The following is a 20,639-nucleotide window of genomic DNA, read 5'->3' on the forward strand; positions in this document are numbered from 1 at the left end:
GATTAACTTGGGAATTCATTTTTCCAGGCCATGAGGCAGCAGAGCAGCTCCAAACCATGATGCTCCCTCCACCATACTTTACAGTTGGGATGAGGTTTTGATGTTGGTGTGCTGTGTCTTTTTTTTCTCCACACATAGTATTGTGTGTTCCTTCGAAACAACTCAACTTTAGTTTCATCTGTCCACAGAATATTTTGCCAGTAGCGCTGTGGAACATCCAGATGCTCTTTTGAGAACTTCAGACGTGCAGCAATGTCTTTTTTAGACAGCAGTGGCTTCTTCCGTGGTGTCCTCCCATGAACACCATTCTTGTTTAGTGTTTTACGTATCGTAGACTCGGCAACAGAGATGTTAGCATGTTCCAGATATTTATTTAAGTCTTTAGGTGACACTCTAAGATTCTTCTTAACCTCATTGAGCATTCTGCACTGTGCTCTTGCAGTCATCTTTGCAGGAGGGGATCTTTAGCCTAGGGGTTCACATGCTTTTTCCAACCTACACTGTGAATGTTTAAGTGATGTATTCAATATAGACAAGAAAAATACACTCATTTGTGTGTTGTTAGTATAAGCAGACTGTGTTTGTCTGTTGTTGTGACTTAGATGAAGATCAGATCTAATTGTATGACCAATTTATGCAGGAATCCAGATAATTTCAAAGCGTTCACATACTTTTTCTTGCCACTGTATATGAATGCATATTAGGCATATTATCTTAATTGCGCGTTGTTCTGTACATGGTGTTAGCTGTGCTTTAGATCAGTGCTTCTCAGCTGGTTTTGCCTCGGGACCCAAATGAAACCAGGTTGTCTCAGTCGCGACAATATTTGCATCACAACAAAAATTTGCCAAAATGCAATCGGGAAAAACTATTTTTAATACTATATTGATAGAAATTGTAGCAATTATGACGAAGAAAACAATTAAAGTTTACCCACATCCACTAAATAGCGCTGCTAATAGCTCTATATTGAAAATACTGTGATTGAAGAAAAAATAGTTAAAAGATAACATTATTGAGTCACTTTCTACCAATATCTACCTGGTTTTAGTCGGTTAAGTTCAGGCTGGAGTATTTTTTCAATTGAAAAAAAATCTACAAAAACACAGTGACTCATTCAAAATGTCCTGGGTCGTGACCCAGCAGTTGAGAATCACTGCTTTAGATACTGTGGATTCCCATTAGATATGGAGTGGTAGCTGTGTTGTAGGAGGCCGACTGTACTCGAGCTGTGACATATTTCTCTTACTCCATTACTCCTCCAGCTGTTCACTGGCTGTGGATATGATAGTATAATGTCCATCTCTCCACATCCCTCTTTCTCTCTCTTCATCTCCATCTCTCCCCCTTCCTCTTACTCTCTCTTCGTCTCCATCTTGCTCTCTCTCTCCTCATCTCCATCTCTCTCTGTCCCTCTCTTTCTCTCTCTTCATCTCCATCTCTCCCCTCCCTCTTTCTCTCTCTCTTCATCTCCATCTCTCCCCTCCCTCTTTCTCTCTCTCTTCATCTCCATCTCTCCACTCCCTCTTTCTCTCTCTTCATCTCCATCTCTCCACTCCCTCTTTCTCTCTCTTCATCTCCATCCCTCCCCCTTCCTCTCTCTTCATCTCCATCTTGCTCTGTCTCTCTCTTTCTCTCTCTTCATCTCCATCTCTCCCGTCCCTCTTTCTCTTTCTTCATCTCCATCTCTCCCCTCCCTCTTTCTCTCTCTCTTCATCTCCATCTCTCCCCCTCCCTCTGTCTTCATCTCCATCTCTCTCTCTCTGTCTCTGTCTCTCTCTTTAATTAAAATGATTTGCCCCTGCAGCCGGATGGTTTCTGTATAAAGCATCTGGGACATACAGGTCAAGGCCTGCCTGCTTCATCTTAACCCTTATATAAGACAGCCAACAAAAGGACAGGATGGGATCTGGAACAAACTCTGCAGGCTAATGCTGTTTACATTGGGTTGCACTGATTTCAGGCTTTTAAGAAAACAAATGTTTATTTTTGGATGTTGATGTTTATTTTGATGGAAGTGGGTAAAATCAGACACCATTTGAAGCCACGCTATGTGCTATTTAAGTGGTCACCAACCTTATCTGAGTCAAGATCACTTTCACAGTCAAAAAGTAAGCCTATATCTACCACTCAGATTTTTTTTGAACAAATGTAACATTAACTATTAATTAGCATTGACTTAAAACAGTTCTGTGGGAATGAGGGCTGTGCAGAGGCCTAATACATTATCATAGCATATTGGCTATATGCCTGGCCTGCTAATATTGTCCTTCTCAGACCATATTATATTTCATAACTCAAGATTTATTAACAAAATAGATTAGTTGGTGTAACACTTGCAAGACACAGCTGAGCATAAATTGAAATAATTACATGTTTTATTTTACTAGACTGACTGTACCTGCATCTCATGGTCATGGTGCTTTCAAGACAACTGGAAACTCAACAAAAAGTTATATCATGACGTCAGTGAACTTCAGGTCGGAAAGTCGGAGTTCTAGAAAGATGCCAGAGTTTCCGAGTTGGATGACCAGTGAAAAAGATTTGTCCCAGTCGGATTTAATTTTTACCGAGTTCCCAGTTGTCTTGAACACACTGAAGTTATTTTGAACACGGTATTATTCTCAGCGGAGGGAGAGAGCAGCAGAGGGTCCGCCTCTCACGGTTCTTGCGCTCTCCCTCCTTTCCTCCGGTGAGACTGACCAGAGCGAGAGGCAGAGAGGGACAGTCGAGCTGCTAATAATAATAAAATGTATGGCTATCGATACACTTGGAATAGAGCGAAGCGCATTTTATATTTTGTAAAAGTGTTGACAGTGTTGAATAAAAAGTAGACATCAACTCACTAATAAAAAACAGCAGCTCGTTGCTGTATTCTTTGACAGTCTCTCTTGGTCATGGTTTTAAAAGTTATTAAATCTCACGTAAACTAGTGTCACATTTTGCTGTAGCGGGGGTCGTGGAAGCTGTAGGTAGGCACGGTGATTTGAGCTATCCGATTGGCCAGCGCAGTAGGCATTCTCGATTTTTTCACATATCTCCTGGTCCACCGGGTAGGCGGAGTTTGTCTTTTCATAAAAATGAAATGATTCAAAAGGGGAACACTTTGCCTATCCGGTGCGCAGGGCTGCTGAATCAAATGCCCCTACCGCCAACAGATCAACACGAAAAAAAGGAGCGCAAGCCATAATGCCTTTATCGTTGGCTTTTCTACTATGATCTACACAATATTATGATATACACAATGGTGATCCAATTATTAAATTAAATTATCATCAGTGTCGCAGATGGAGAACAGACAGCTGGATATGCCCCCTCTCCATGTATCACAGCCATCACTTTATGTTAGTGGCGGGGAGTTGAGCACCCCTGCTGCTGATGCTAACTATACAAGCATAGAAAGTATCCTATTAACCTTTCTGATCTCCCCATCCCGGATCCGGGTTCGTGAATACAGACTCAAGCTCATTACCATAACGCAACGTTAACTATTCATGAAAATCGCAAATGAAATGAAATAAATATGCCATCTCTCAAGCTTAGCCTTTTGTTAACAACACTGTCATCTCAGATTTTCAAAATATGCTTCTCAACCATTGCAAAACAAGCATTTGTGTAACAGTATTGATGGCTAACGTAGCATTTAGCATTAGCATTCAGCTGGCAACATTTACACAAAAAAACAGAAAAGCATTCAAAAAAATCATTTACCTTTGAAGAACTTCAGATGTTTTCAATGAGGAGACTCTCAGATAGCAAATGTTCAGTTTTTCCTGAAAGATTATTTGTTTAGGACAAATCGCTCCGTTTTCTGCGTCACGTTTAGCTATGAAAAAACCCCTGTATCCAGGATTGTGTAAATCTATCAGCAAGCTCATTAGCATAACACAACGTTAACTATTTATGAAAATCGCAAATGAAATGAAATAAATATGCCATCTCTCAAGCTTAGCCTTTTGTAAACAACACTGTCATCTCAGATTTTCAAAATATGCTTCTCAACCATAGGAAAACAATCATTTGTGTAAAAGTAGCTAGCTAGAGTTAGCATTTCGCGTTAGCATTTAGCGTTAGCATTAGCGTTAGCATCCAGCACGCAACATTAACAAAAACATAAAAGCCTTCAAATAAAATCATTTACCTTTGAAGAACTTCTGATGTTTTCAATGAGGATACTCTCAGTTAGATAGCAGATGCTCAGTTTTTCCAGATGTAGGATCTTAATTTGATCACTCTTCTGTTGTTGATAATTTTCCTACTTTGTAGGAAATGCAGATGCACTTTGTGATTTACAAACAAACAAAAACACATTAGCACATGGTAATATGAACAGTATCGTATGTTCTGACAGTGAATTTCGGATCACACTGCTGGGTGTTGGGCCTGCTGTGTTGGCAGATATTAACCTTTACTATTGGATACAGTGAGAGAAAGGTAGGGTCTGTAAGTGCTGATTTGGAGAAAATCTCCCTGACTGAAGGTCATTCTGATGTGTTTCCTAATGCTAGGTAGACAGTGGTTGTGTCTGTGTATGTGTCTGTGACACGTGAGTACAGATGTAGGATCTTAATTTGATCACTCTTTTGTTGCTGAGAATTTTCCTGCACAACAGGAAATGCAAAATTGTAGTGTATCCGATGTTTGAAGAGGCTTCTAAAGTTTCAATTTTCCACGTTAAAATGTCAGACTTGATTTTCCACAATGAAAAATATATCAACCCCTTCAAAAAATCCATTCAGTCCATTAATTATAGTCTACATAATTCACATGTCTTGTTTCTGCATGAATATTTTCCTGCTGTAACAAACTGGCTCAAATTAAAATTCTGTATCAGTGCGTGTGTGCGTGGCACGGCGTGCTTGTGTATGTATGTCTGTGTGACACCTGTGTGTGTTCTGTCCCATATCTGTCAGTTCTCTTTTGCTGGTTCATCTGTTTCTGTGTGCATACCGTGTTACTATGGGGAGGGCTTCTCGTTGCTATGATATGGGTTCCCGTGGTAATGACATTAGTATGACCGGTGTGTGTGTCTCAAATTGATCCCCCGATTAGATTTTACTCCTGAACCCGTGTTGTGAATTAAACTGAGCTGGAGACTAGGCAGCCTGAAATCACACCAGAAACGTAACAGAAGAGGGATTGTTTTGTGGCCAATTTGTGTCCGATCTTTACATTTGGCAGTGCTGCACCCTCAAGCTTGACAAACTAACCTTACCCTTACCCCAAAACTAAAATAAACCTAACCCCCTTGCTAACATGCTTCAACCTAACCTCTCACACTTTTTTGTAAACATCAGTAATGTTTTGCAAATCTGTGGATGTTAGCCTCTCTCAGCCTGTGAGATTACATTGTTACAGTTCCTTATGAGATCAAGTTGGGACTTGGGATGCAGACATATGCCATCAAACAAACCGTCTCACATGCACATCATTTTCCTGTGCCAAACAAGGCTCCCAGTCATCATTGACAGCGTTTGTATTTCAATAAAGGAGTCTGCGCTGTGGCTGGAACCGCATTGAGCCCCCCCCCCCCCCCCCCCCACTCTCCTGAAGGGAAATGTATACTGTTCCACTTTGTAGTATGATACTCTGTGTGTGTGATGGTGTTCATTAGGATGTGTACTTGAGTAGATTAGCCATAACAAAGCTGTCTCCTCTCCTCTGCACTCAACGGGCAAAATTACACACATTATACGAAACACATTGCTAGCTAAGCATCCCTCCGGCCTTTCTAGTAATGCATTTCATAGTACACACGCACAGACTTATCTTCCCACACACGTATGTTTCTGGCAGTCAGAGCTCACTCTTTGTATCCTATCACCATAACAACCACTTATCATATATTCTGAAAAAAGCCAGAGTGAATTTCTCCTCAGTACAGCTGATGATGGTGAGAGGAGCAGTCGGCAGTCATTCTCAGTGCCAATGTGTGTGTGTGTGTGAGTGAGCCAGGGTAGCCAGGTATGGGCGAGAGCGGAGATGTCTCTGAGTGAGGGAGCACGAGAGAGACGTGAAGTTGTGAAGGAGTTAAAGAGAGGGATTTTGGAAGGACGGATATATTTGACTCCTTACATGGTGAGTGGAACACGCCTTCTACATGATGTTCCGCTAATTAGCGATGCTGGTCACAGGCAAGGTGTGTGTGGTGTGTGTGTTTTTTGTGCAAGCGTGTGTACAGTATGTCTGTAAAAAATAATCCTTTGTTTGTGTCACTGCACCTTTTACTTTGTGTGTGTCTGTGTGTGTGTGTGTGTGTGTGTGTGTGTGTGTGTGTGTGTACTGTAGGTTTCAGTGCATGTGGTGGTTATGTAACAAGTGAGGCAGAGAAACCTTGAGAATAGAATAGTAATGATATCTCACTGTTAGCCAGATGGGTTATATCTGAACACAGCTCTCTCCTCTAGCCTCTATGTTTAATACCATCTCTTTATCTCACAATAAAGTTATGTTAGATACTATACCAATATAGTCTTGACTACTTCAGATACTGTGTGTTCAAACTGTATTAACTATTTCAGATGCTGTATCAATATTGTATTACCTATTTCCTATTTCTCAATGATGTTAGCTGGATTGAATTTAAAGCTACATCGACAGTGGAATCATTATTTCACAGAAAGCTGTTGTCAGCATATGGAATCTCTCAAGTAACCCAAGGTTTTTAAGTCAGTAGTATTGATTGAGAATATTTTACAGGTTGGTAATTAGGCTCATAGGGATTCGAGTCAGGCTTTGGGATAAATACCATTTACATTCAGTCAATTCAGGAATTAAACAGAAATTCAAATTGAATCACTAAGTAACTGAATTGAAGTGGAAATACACCTCAACCTTTTATTCAGATAAAAGTATTCAATATGTATTGTCCTTACATAGTACTCTATGGCTGTGGTGTTTTACTTGCAAACTTCCTTGTTTCAGTAGTACTACAAAAGTAGATAAGTGGGGACCAGATAGATTCTGGTCCAAATCCCTATTTGGGCAGTTTTGTGTGTGGCTGCATGGTGTTATTTTATGAATGAGCTTTCCAGCCTTGTACAGCAGATGCAGATGTGTACGTATCCCAATTCACTCTCCAAACATCTGGGTGAGATAGTCATCTGTAATGGTTAAAACACTTTACTGCAATGAGCTGAATATCAAGCAAAGGTTACAAAGATAAGGAAATCCAAAATTCCCTCTTTGGTGTGAAACTGTAACATAAAACTGAATATTGGGAGTAAAGACCACACCTCAACTCCTCTGCTTTCAATAACCAATGGCTGTACATACACCCAATCTACCTCACACCTGTGTGTTTTCCATATTGTGCTGAATTTATTGAATTGAAATGGACTTGACCCCTAACCTAAGTGCTGTTTCCTTTACTTATAATGCACAGTATAGGAACTAGTTGGTTTCAGGATAAGGCATGGGTAAGTGGTCTGATCCTTTAAAGAGAAGTGCTATGTACTGTATTTTGTTCTTGATGAATAGAAAGTTAGTTTTTTGCTGCTTTGGAAGTACAGAGAGATGGAATATTGCGGTCTACCCAACGGTGCCTAATGCACTACTGTATCCAACTAAATCTTCCACTTGGACTGACATGGAACACAAACACACACGGGAGTGTGCTTCAGCTTTCATCTCGCACCTGCATTATTAAACATCTCTATCCACATGAGTGTTACATCACCCAATCACAACGCTCTCTCTCCCTCTATGTTTTATCTTTCTCTATATCTCCCTAACTGTCCTTCATTCGCTCTATTTCACTACCTCTCTTTTTCTCTCCCCTCCTTCCCTATCCACTCTATTTCTCCTCCTTTATCTATCCCTTTATCGCTCTCTCTTTCTCACTCTCACCCCCTCTCTAAAACTCTACACCGCTCCCCCTCCTCAATATTAAATGCAATTAGATTTGCATGAATTACATTTAAATATGTTTTTAATACTAGTTGAATGACATGGACTCTCTATCTGTCTGTCTCCCAGGCGAACCTGAAGAAGTTTATGGAGTATGTACAGCAGAGGAACATTGAAAAGGTGTCCAAGTTCCTGGAGAAAGGTCTGGACCCCAACTTCCACGACCCTGAATCGGGAGGTGAGGAGACAGTTGCACCTCTAGCATCCAGAAATGATAGAATCAAAGAGACATGCAGAGTTCATTTAGATTGAACAAAACAGTGCTACAATATGTGAATAAAAACATGCTCATTGATGAGATAATAATTAGGTGGGTTCTTACATTTGTACTAGTGTGGATTATACACGTGTGATGATTTTTTTGTTGCATAGCCCACTCCCCCTGACACCCTGGAGCAATTAGGGTTAACTACCTTGCTCAAGGACAGATTTATCACCTAGGCGGCTCAAGGTTTCGAACTAGCAACCCACAGTTACTGGCCCAACTCAACCGCTAGGCTACCTGCCGCTGGGTGCTAACAACTTCCCTGCAGATGTCAGTGATTACTGGCGAGAGAACAAACAATGGTTAGCTAAGCCACAGTACTATTTGATATACACTGAGAGTATTAAACATTCCATATAGACTGACCAGGTGAATCCAGCTGAAAGCTATGATCCCTTATTGATGTCACTTATTAAATCCACTTCAATCAGTGTAGATGAATGGGAGGATACAGGTTAAAGAAGGATTTTTAAGCATTGAGTATTGAGACATATTGTGTATGCGTGCCATTCCAAGGGTGAATGGGCAAGAAAAAATATTTAAGTGCCTTTGAACAGGTAGTGTGGCAGGCTCACCGGTTTGAGTGGGTCGAGAATTTTTCACGCTCAACAGTTTCCCGTGTGTGTCAAGCAGAGGCGGTCAGTGCCGTTTAAGATGAGAGGACGATTTATTTTCCATGAGCATGGCCTTATTTCTATTATAGCATATTGGATGACTCTCATTCATAAAGATGGTGCGAAGAACATGGCTGACGTTTACATTCTCCCAGACAATTTTGTAATTTTTTTGGCGCTTTGTGTAACTTCTTTTTTAAACTTATTGTGTACATAATTAATGACCGAAAATAACTTCTGGACATCAGAGAAGTGATTACTCAACACGAACTGCAAGAAACTTCTTCCTTTAACGAGTCCGACGAGAAGGATATCCTGCTTTCAATAGGCCCAGATCCACGCCTTTTGTGTGAAAAAAAGACACTGGAAAATGGAACACAGATTGGGGATCCTTCTGAGAATCCGGAGGCGAGCGAGCAAACTCCCAATGCCTTCCATTCTTCTTGCTAACGTGCAATCGTTGGAAAATAAAATTGATGACCTACTATTAAAATGATCCTACCAACGAGTCATTAAAAACTATAACAGCTTATGTTTCACTGAGACGTGGCTGAACGAAGAAACGGACAATATAGAGCAGGCGGGATTTTTCATGCACCGGCAGATCAGAGATGCTACCTCTGGTAAGACAAGGGGTGGGAGTGTGAGTCTTTTTGTCAATAACAGCTGGTGCGCGGTGTCTAATATTAAAGAAGTCTCGCGGTATTGCTCGCCTGAGGTAGAGTACCTTATGATTAGCTGTTGACCACACTATCTACCAAGAGAGTTCTCATCTGTATTATTCGTAGCCGTTTATTTACCAGTGAAGCTGGCACTAACATGCTGACCAGACCAGACACATCGCGTGCGTGAGCGTTGCAAAATAAATGTAGAAATCCATGTTATTCAATTATTGCACCCATACTGCTCGTGCGCGCCAAGGAACGTCTGCGATGCCAAGGGCTAAAATAGAACACCTTTCTATTTCTGATGCAGATCGCGCTGAAAGTCCTGCCTCTCCCATCTCCTCATTGGTTTATAGAAGCAGGTACCCACGTGCCATCTCCTCATTGGTTATACCCACGTGGGTGTTTGATAGACGAACTGTTTTGCTGGTTGTCGTGGTAATACTATGAAAGTTTAGATGCCGTGGGTTCCGTGTAAGCCCGCTCTCAACCAACTCTATAAGGCCATAAGCAAAGAAGAAAATGCTGACCCAGAAGCGGCGCTCATAGTGGCCGGGGATTTTAATGCAGGAAAACTTAAATCAGTTTTACCAAATTTTTACCAGCATGTAATGTGCAACAGGAAAATGAATTCTAGACCACCTTTACTCCACACACAGAGATGCGTACAAAGCTCTCCCCCGCCCTCCATTTGGCAAATCTGACCACAACTCTATCTGACCATAATTATATCCCCCTAATTCCTGATTCCTGCTGACAAGCAAAAACTAAAGCAGGAAGCAACAGTGACTTTGTTTTGCTATTCATCCAATGGCATTGAGGAATACACCAACTCGGTGTATGATGTCGTCCCCACAGTGACTATACGTACATATCCCAACCAGAAGCCATGGATTACAGGCAACATCCGCATCGAGCTAAAGGCTAGAGCTGCCGCTTTCATGGAGCGGGAGACTAATCTGGACACTTATAAGAAATTCCGCTATGCCCTCAGACGAACCATCAAACAAGCAAAGCGTCAATACAGGATTAAGATTTAATCCTACTATACCTGCTCTGACGCTCTTCGGATGTGGCAGGGCTTGAAAACTACTACGGACTACAAAGGGAAACCCAGATGCAAGCTGCCCAGTGACACTTGCCTAGCAGACAAACTAAATGCCTTTTATGCTCTCTTCAAGGCAAGCAACACTGAAGCATGCGCGAAAGCACCAGCTGTTCTGGATTACTGTGTTCACAAAGTCGCTGTGCCAGACGGATTACCAGGATGTGTACTCAAAGCATGCGCGGACCAACTGTCAAGTGCCTTCACTGACAATTTCAACCTCTCCCTGACCGAGTCTGTAATACCTACACGCTTCGCGTTCCTAGGAAACTATGCAGTTTTTTGTTTTTTTACGTGTTATTTCTTACATTGGTACCCCAGGTCATCTTAGGTTTCCTTACACACAGTCGAGAAGAACTACTGAGTATAAGAGCAGCGTCAACTCACCATCAGTATGACCAAGAATATGACTTTCACGGAGCGGATCCTGTGTTCTGCCTTTCACCCAGGACAACGGAATGGATCCCAGCCTGCGACCCAAAACAACGACGTCGTAAAAGAGACGCGAAGCAGTCTTCTGGTCAGGCTCCGGAGACGGGCACATCGCGCACCACCTCCTAGCATACTACTCGCCAATGTCCAGTCTCTTGACAACAAGTTTGATGAAATCCGAGCAAGGGTAGCATTCCAGAGGGACATCAGGGACTGTAACGTTCTTTGCTTCACGGAAACATGGCTCACTCGAGAGACGCTATCGGAGTCGGTGCAGCCAGCTGGTTTCTCCACGCATTGCGCCGACAGAAAAAAAACATCTTTCTGGTAAGAAGAGGGGCGGGGGCGTATGCTTTATGGTTAACGAGACATGGTGTGGTCACAACAACATACAGGAACTCAAGTCCTTCTGTTTACCTGATTTAGAATTCCTCACAATCAAATGTCGACCGCATTATCTACCAAGGGAATTCTCTTTGATTATAATCAGTATATATTCCCCCCCAAGCAGACACATCGATGGCTCTGAACGAACTTTATTTGACTCTTTGCAAACTGGAATCCATATATCCTGAGGCTGCATTCATTGTAGCTGGGGATTTTAACAAGGCTAATCTGAAAACAAGACTCCCTAAATTGTATCAGCATATCGATTGTGCAAACAGGGCTGGTAAAACTTTGGATCATTGCTATTCTAACTTCCACGATGCATATAAGGCCCTCCCCCGCACTCCTTTCGGAAAAGCTGACCACGACTCCATTTTGTTGCTCCCTGCCTACAGACAGAAGCTAAAACAAGAAGCTCCCACGCTGAGGTTGTTCAACGCTGGTCCGACCAATCTGATTCCACGCTTCAAGACTGGACTGGGACTGGGATATGTTTCGTATTGCGTCAGACAACAACATTGACGTATACGCTGATTCGGTGAGCGAGTTCATTAGAACGTGCGTTGAAGATGTCGTTCCCATAGCAACGATTAAAACATTCCCAAACCAGAAACCGTGGATTGATGGCAGCATTCGCGTGAAACTGAAAGCTCAAACCACTGCTTTTAATCAGGGCAAGGTGACCGGAAACATGACCGAATACAAACAGTGTAGCTATTCCCTCCGCAAGTCAATCAAACAAGCTAAGCGTCAGTATAGAGACAAAGTAGAATCGCAATTCAACGGCTCAGACACAAGAGGTATGTGGCAGGGTCTACAGTCAATCACGGATTACAAAAAGAAAACCAGCCCAGTCACGGACCAGGATGCCTTGCTCCCAGGCAGACTAAATAACTTTTTTGCCCGCTTTGAGGACAATACAGTGCCACTGACACGGCCCGCAACCAAAACATGCAAACTCTCCTTCACTGCAGCCGAGGTGAGTAAAACATGTAAACGTGTTAACCCTCGCAAGGCTGCAGGCCCAGACGGCATCCACAGCCGCGCCCTCAGAGCATGCGCAGACCAGCTGGCTGGTGTGTTTACGGACATATTCAATCGATCCCTATCCCAGTCTGCTGTTCCCACATGCTTCAAGAGGGCCACCATTGTTCCTGTTCCCAAGAAAGCTAAGGTAACTGAGCTAAATGACTACCGCCCCGTAGCACTCACTTCCGTCATCATGAAGTGCTTTGAGAGACTAGTCAAGGACCATATCACCTCCACCCTACCTGCCACCCTAGACCCACTCCAATTTGCTTACCGCCCAAATAGGTCCACAGACGATGCAATCTCAACCACACTGCACACTGCCCTAACCCATCTGGACAAGAGGAATACCTATGTGAGAATAGGTCTCGACCCCGCCCTGTGCAACTGGGTACTGGCCTTCCTGACGGGCCGCTCCCAGGTGGTGAGGGTAGGTAACAACATCTCCACCCCGCTGATCCTCAACACTGGGGCCCCACAAGGGGCCCCACCCTCTCCTGTACTCCCTGTTCACCCACGACTGCGTGGCCACGCACGCCTCCAACTCAATCATCAAGTTTGCAGACGACACAACAGTGGTAGGCTTGATTACCAACAACGACGAGACGGCCTACAGGGAGGAGGTGAAGGCCCTCGGAGTGTGGTGTCAGGAAAATAACCTCACACTCAACGTCAACAAAACTAAGGAGATGATTGTGGAATTCAGGAAACAGCAGAGGGAACACCCCCCTATCCACATCGATAGAACAGTAGTGGAGAGGGTAGTAAGTTTTAAGTTCCTCGGCGTACACATCACAGACAAACTGAATTGGTCCACCCACACAGACAGCATCGTGAAGAAGGCGCAGCAGCGCCTCTTCAACCTCAGGAGGCTGAAGAAATTCGGCTTGTCACCAAAAGCACTCACAAACTTCTACAGATGCACAATCGAGAGCATCCTGTCGGGCTGTATCACCGCCTGGTACGGCAACTGCTCCGCCCACAACCGTAAGGCTCTCCAGACGGTAGTGAGGTCTGCACAACGCATCACCGGGGGCAAACTACCTGCCCTCCAGGACACCTACACCACCCGATGTCACAGGAAGGCCATAAAGATAATCAAGGACAACAACCACCCGAGCCACTGCCTGTTCACCCCGCTATCATCCAGAAGGCGAGGTCAGTACAGGTGCATCAAAGCTGGGACCGAGAGACTGAAAAACAGCTTCTATCTCAAGGCCATCAGACTGTTAAACAGCCACCACTAACATTGAGTGGCTGCTGCCAACACACTGACACTGACTCAACTCCAGCCACTTTAATAATGGGAATGGATGGGAATTGATGTAAAATATATCACTAGCCACTTTAAACAATGCTACTTAATATAATGTTTACATGTCTACATTATTTATCTCATATGTATACGTATATACTGTACTCTATATCATCTACTGCATCTTTATGTAATACATGTATCACTAGCCACTTTAAACTATGCCACTTTGTTTACATACTCATCTCATATGTATATACTGTACTCGATACCATCTACTGCATCTTGCCTATGCCGCTCTGTACCATCACTCATTCATATATCTTTATGTACATATTCTTTATCCCTTTACACTTGTGTGTATAAGGTAGTAGTTTTGGAATTGTTAGCTAGGTTACTCGTTGGTTATTACTGCATTGTCGGAACTAGAAGCACAAGCATTTCGCTACACTCGCATTAACATCTGCTAACCATGTGTATGTGACAAATAACATTTGATTTGATTTGATTTACATGTTTCAAGCAGACCACCATAGTCCCTGTGCCCAAGGTAACCTGCCTTAATGATTACCGCCCCGTGGCACTCACGTCAGTAGCCATGAAGTGCTTTGAAAGGCTGGTCATGGCTAACATCAACAGCATCCTCACAGACACCCTAGACCCACTCCAATTCTCATACCGCCCCAACAGATCCACAGATGACGCAATCTCAATCGAGATTGGAGGGACGTCCTCTGGAAGTTGTCATAATTAGTTTGTAAGTCTATGGAAAGGGGTGAGGACCATGAGCCTCCTAGGTTTTGGATTGAAGTCAATGTATCCAGAGGTGGACGGAAGCTAGCTGTACTCTGGCTACGCCATGGTGCTACCCTACAGAGGGCTGTTGAGGCTACTGTAGACTTTCTTGGCAAAGTAGTGTGATTTCATCAGTTATTTGATGACGTGATTATATTTAGTATAGTTTTATCTAAAAAGGATACATTTTTTAATGTTCTACAATTTACATTTTTATGAAATTCACTGAGGATGATGGCCCTCCCCTTCCTCCTCTGAGGAGTCTCCACTGGTATCAAAAATTGTCCACCACCCAAAGGAAATCCAGCCAACTTGACACAACTGTGGGAAGTATTGGAGTCAACATGGGCCAGCATACCTGTGGAATGCTTTCAACACCTTGTAGAGTCGAATTGAGGCTGTTCTGAGGGCAAAAGGAGGTGCAACTCATAATTAGGGAGGTGTTACTAATGTGTTGTACACTCAGTGTATGTTCCACAGTATTAAGAGAGTAGATATTATTGTGATACTGCTAGTACATTCAGACTCACAGTATCAAAACAGCTATCGTCCAATCAGGAATTTACTCCCCACCGAGGTTCCTGTTCTACTGATTGAACTTCCTGAGGATACTTATTATCAGTGTTATTATTAAAGAGAAGGAGAGAGAGATACAGAGATAGACGGACAGATACAGAGACTGACAGACAGAAATAGACAGAAAAATATTCACAGACAGACTGACAGACAGATGGACAGATACCATGATAGAGAGACAGACAGACGTAGATAACGAGTGCTGTGATTGTTCGGGTTGGCTGCCCACTGAGTGATATCCGTCTGTCCCTCTCTGCCACATCCCAATGCATGCTGGGTAAAGATGGATTATTCTTCATGCTAATCTCCTCATGTTTATGCAAATGTTTGTGCAGTCATTTGTTGAGAGCCTCCAATGGGGTGACCTCTGGGAGAGAGCGAGAGAGAGAGAGCTAGAGAGAGAGAGAAAGAGAGAGAGATGGAGAGAGAAAGAGAGAGAGAGATGGAGAGAGATGGATAGAGAAAGAGAGAGAGATGGAGAGAGAAAGAGAAAGAGAGAGAGAGAGAGAGAGAGAGCAAGAGCAAGAGTAAACAAAAGCAAAACAAACAAAAAATTGGTTTATTTGGTTCTAAATGCTAGTTTTGTTGTGTCTGTGTGTGCACATGTTGGTGAATATACTAAACCCACAGTTCATCCCAAGCACCTTCTTTGATGAAGAGAAAACGACATTTAAAATAATGAGATTGATGGCTTCTAACACCTTAATCACACCGACAGCGTCATTGCGCAAAATGCTATGCAACGCAGCGTTCCATTGGAAATTAATTTACTTCTGGTGTACCAAAATGCTATGCAACGCAGCGTTCCATTGGAAATGAATTTACTTCTGGTGTACCAAAATGCTATGCAATGCAGCGTTCCATTGGAAATGAATTTACTTCTGGTGTACCAAAATGCTATGCAACGCAGCGTTCCATTGGAAATTAATTTACTTCTGGTGTACCAAAATGCTATGCAACGCAGCGTTCCATTGGAAATGAATTTACTTCTGGTGTACCAAAATGCTATGCAACGCAGCGTTCCATTGGAAATGAATTTACTTCTGGTGTACCAAAATGCTATGCAACGCAGCGTTCCATTGGAAATGAATTTACTTCTGGTGTACCAAAATGCTATGCAACGCAGCGTTCCATTGGAAATGAATTTACTTCTGGTGTACCAAAATGCTATGCAACGCAGCGTTCCATTGGAAATGAATTTACTTCTGGTGTACCAAAATGCTATGCAACGCAGCGTTCCATTGGAAATGAATTTACTTCTGGTGTACCAAAATGCTATGCAACGCAGCGTTCCATTGGAAATGAATTTACTTCTGGTGTACCAAAATGCTATGCTGCTGTCGGTGTGATCGAGGCGTTAGTGTTAAGTTGCATCATCATCATCAAACAAACACACACACACATACACACACACAGATTGTTTGCTAACTCCGACACTCTTATCTGGTTTTGGTAAACACAAACTCCGTCATGTTTATCACAAAGTCATTTCGCTGATGAGGCTCTCAAATGCACAATATTTGTCTTCTTAAATGAATCACTTGAAATTGATGAGAGTGGATTCATCTGGAAATGGAACTAGTATTTTATTCACCCTGCCTTTATCACTCTAATCAGAGACATTTAAAGGGACAGGCCTTCTCATACAAATGCTTTGATTCATTTAAATGCAAACAGTTAAAGTCAACCCTAATGCTGAATGCATGCTTCTGTCTCAGTACTATGCAGAATGTACACTGAAAAGCTGTCCTGTTATATATTAAACCTAGTTCCTCTCTCCCCTGTGTGCTGTAGAATGTCCTCTGACCATGGCGTCTCAGCTGGAGGGCTGTGCAGACCTCATCAAGGTGCTGAAGAGTGGAGGAGCTCACCTGGACTTCAGGACCCGAGACGGCATCACTGCACTGCACAAGGCTGTCCGCACCAAGAACCATACGGCCCTCATAGTGAGTACACACACGTACAAACACACGCACAAACACACGCACACACTTCTTTTTCTATCCTCGAGTGGACCTAAAATTAATTTCCATTCAAAATCCTATGTTCCCTAACCCCTAACACCTAAACGAAACCTTAACCCTAATTGTAACCCTAACCCTAAATCTAACCCCTAACACCTAAACTAAACCTTAACCCTAATTGTAACCCTAACCCTAAATCTAACCCCTAACACCTAAACTAAACCTTAACCCTAATTGTAACCCTAACCCTAAATCTAACCCCTAACACCTAAACTAAACCTTAACCCTAATTGTAACCCTAAGCCTAATTGTAACCCTAACCCTAAATCTAACCCCTAACACCTAAACTAAACCTTAACCCTAATTGTAACCCTAAGCCTAATTGTAACCCTAACCCTAAATCTAACCCCTAACACCTAAACTAACCCTTAACCCTAATTGTAACCCTAAGCCTAATTGTAACCCTAACCCTAAATCTAACCCCTAAGCTAAAATAGCCTTTGTGCGAAACTGGGAAATGTCCCACGAGGAGAATGTTCCTTGTTTTACTATCCTCGTGGGGACTTTTGGGGATTGCAGGTCACCACAAAGATAGAAGAACTAGACCACACACACACACTCACTCACTTTCTGCTTGTCATAAGTAAGAGTCTGACTCACATGATTTCCTCAGTGTGTATGTGGGTGCTAAGTACTCTCTTCCGAGACCTGACTGAAAAGATGCTTTTATTCAATGGGCTTCTTGTGCCCTCCCTGGCTCACTGGGTTTTCATCTGCTTTGAGGAGGTTAGGTTGTTGTCTTTAATGAGTAGGCGTGTGCTCAGTGAATGGATGTGTATCATTACTGAATGCCTCTGATATGACTCATCATTGTTCTCATCCTGAGAGCTATAGCTGTAGTGCAGAAAAACCCATCATCTTAATGGACTACTCTATGTCCCTCTTTTTGATCTACATGAGTGCAGAATCCTATGATAGAAAAATGTAGATCCCACAAAGGAAATGGATAGTGTTTTCATACAGGGGTTTTCATAGCTTCTGTTGGGCTTGAAGTGAGTGTGTGCATTGTGTGTGTGTGTTCTCTAACTTTCCCTCTCGTTCTCTTTCTCTCTGCCAGACGTTGCTGGACCTGGGTGCGTCTCCTGACTATAAGGACAGTCGAGGGTTAAGTCCGCTCTATCACAGCTCTATGGTAGGAGGAGATCCCTACTGCTGTGAACTTCTGCTCCACGACCACGCTCAGGTGGGCTGTGTGGATGAGAACGGTTGGCAGGAGATACACCAGGTAAACACACACACACCTGCCCGCAGTTGCTAATAACCCATATGGTAGAAAAATGACAAGATTATGTTTTAATACTGTTTATGCATCAAATAAGGTTCCTCAGTACTGTCTCATCTGTGTGTGGGACTTGGCGCTGGGGGCTTGGCGCTGGCAATTGATTTATGATGGCTTGGTGATAGAACCTACATCTTGAGTTGGTGTTTGTGTATTATGAGGTACCAGGGAGGAGATGTCTTTGTTGTGGACGGTTGATGGGAGGAACCTTGACTTAGGGGCTAAACCATGATTTATATGCAATTGGAACAGTCTTCACAGCAAATGCTATCTGGCTTGGGGATACTCCTTTCTCACATACAAATCCTAACCTTTTGACCCATTCCAGACATTTGTTGTTTGTCATGAACATTCAGGAGGATGTACGTTGCTATACCCCAAATCTGCTCGTTGGGCTCTCAACGATTTACCAGCTCCATTATTGCAATTGTAATCAATAATAAAGATTGATTGTTTGAAGAAATAACAAAGTCGTTCTCACTTGATTAGAATTTCCACCACACCCATCCACAAATGCCTAACTATATGTGATACAGTGAAAATCTGAGTCCTGCACCCGACCCTAACCTGCTAGTCATCATTGATTATGTTATTTTCCCACCAGTCTGATTTAGTGCCTGGTCTTGTCCACAAACAGTATGTAAGTACGTGTTCCTGAGCATCTTATCTTTCAGTGATGGGGTCATAATATTTTGTCACTTAAATCATTCAAAAGATAGAGAAACATTTGTAGGAAGAAACATAAGAAGCTTTGTTAATTACAACCGCATCTAGCAGCTACCGGTTCTATGAACCACCCCATCTCGCGATGCCATTTTCAAACCACATGGGTTTGCGAACTCTAGATTGGGAAACTCTGAGTTAGGCCCTAACGTTTAGACTTACGCACTAATGGCAGATAAAAGTAAACCACACAATATTTCATGTCCCTAAACCCAACCAACCCAATGGATATAACCGCAGGGATTGCAGGTTATGAGTCAACCTGCTCATCACTAACACACACACACACGGATACAGACGCAAACACACACACGGACACACGGACACACGGACACACACACACACACACACACACACACACAGAGAGACTGCTCTTCCCAGACATAGACTCTACTGTAGATCCAGACTGACATTTTGAGGAAACCTTCCGTTGATTAGGAAGAAAATGTAGCGGAAGAGCAAAGCGGAACAAGTACAGTATTAATTTCCTAATTGGATGGGGCACCAAAGCACTGCAGACTTCATAAGGTTTTAAATGGAGGGAACAGGAGTACCACTACAGGGCTTGATAAAACTCTGCAGACCCTGTCATTATGTAAACCATAAAGGACTGGAGCACTAGAACTCAGTCAACAGTACTGTGTCCACAGTGCTCTGTCCACAGTCCTCTACTGTTCCCACCACTCTCTCTTCTACTCTACTCTCCACACCAGCATGTCTGGGGACATCCAGGGTAATCCCCCCACCTGCTTGCCCTGTTCTTCCCTGCCACCATCTTCAGAGCACAGCCACCACAGAACTCAATGCAGGGTTAGCCTGGAGGCTACGAGACCTAGAGTATAATCAGGCTAAACCAGGTGTTCCCAAACTTTTTTGGCGTGCGACCCCATTTTGATATCCAAGCATTGTCATGACCCCTCCATGTAAAAAAAAAAAAGGTGATGTAATCAACGGCCAATGTTTACTTTTTAAATTGGGGCTATGACAGTCTATAACAAATCAGTCTGAATGTACTTTCACAGTAGGCTATCTCAATCTGAAGGAAGAATGGTCTGAAATGACTGAAATGGATCAGAAAGGTATTGGGAAGTTCAAAACATCATCAATACATTTTACATGATCTTCTGTGTAGAAAAGAACAACGTCATTGATGATGTTCTTTTTTCCCCAGTCTGATTTAGAGCCCGGTCTTGTCCTCTCTATTCTATGCATTATAGAGTGTAACAGGAAACCAGTGGTGGAAAAAGTAACCAATTGTCAAACTTGAGTAAAAGTAAAGATACCTTTGTAGAAAATGGCTCAAGTAAAGTTAAGTCTAAAAATATTTGTTTTCAAATATACTTAAGTATCAAAAGTAAGTCAAATTGCAAAAATATACTTAAGTATCAAAAGTAAAGGAATAAATAATTTCAAATTCCTTATATTAAGCAAACCAAAAGGCACAATGTTTTTGTTTTTTAAATTTACAGATAGCCAGGGGGACACTCCAACACTCAGACATAATTTACAAACTAAGCATTTGTGCTTAGTGAGTCCTCCAGATCAGAGGCAGTAGGGATGACCAGGGATGTTCTCTGTTTAG

General features: G+C 42.7%; 1 protein-coding gene across 3 annotated transcripts in view; it reads left to right on the top strand.

Annotated features, from left to right (window-relative positions):
- The window catches only part of LOC110502025 (SH3 and multiple ankyrin repeat domains protein 3-like), a 296,396-nt gene that overhangs the window by 128,383 nt on the left and 147,374 nt on the right, over positions 1 to 20,639 (top strand). For all 3 annotated transcript variants that reach the window (XM_036955942.1, XM_036955945.1, XM_036955949.1), the window contains 3 exons: positions 7,978 to 8,086; positions 16,826 to 16,977; positions 18,113 to 18,280. In XM_036955942.1, the coding sequence (XP_036811837.1) occupies positions 7,978 to 8,086; positions 16,826 to 16,977; positions 18,113 to 18,280 (429 nt within the window). The remainder of the gene's footprint in view (positions 1 to 7,977; positions 8,087 to 16,825; positions 16,978 to 18,112; positions 18,281 to 20,639) is intronic.

Source organism: Oncorhynchus mykiss, chromosome 2 (genome assembly GCF_013265735.2).
Source record: "Oncorhynchus mykiss isolate Arlee chromosome 2, USDA_OmykA_1.1, whole genome shotgun sequence".
In the NCBI taxonomy this organism is placed as follows: domain Eukaryota; kingdom Metazoa; phylum Chordata; class Actinopteri; order Salmoniformes; family Salmonidae; genus Oncorhynchus; species Oncorhynchus mykiss.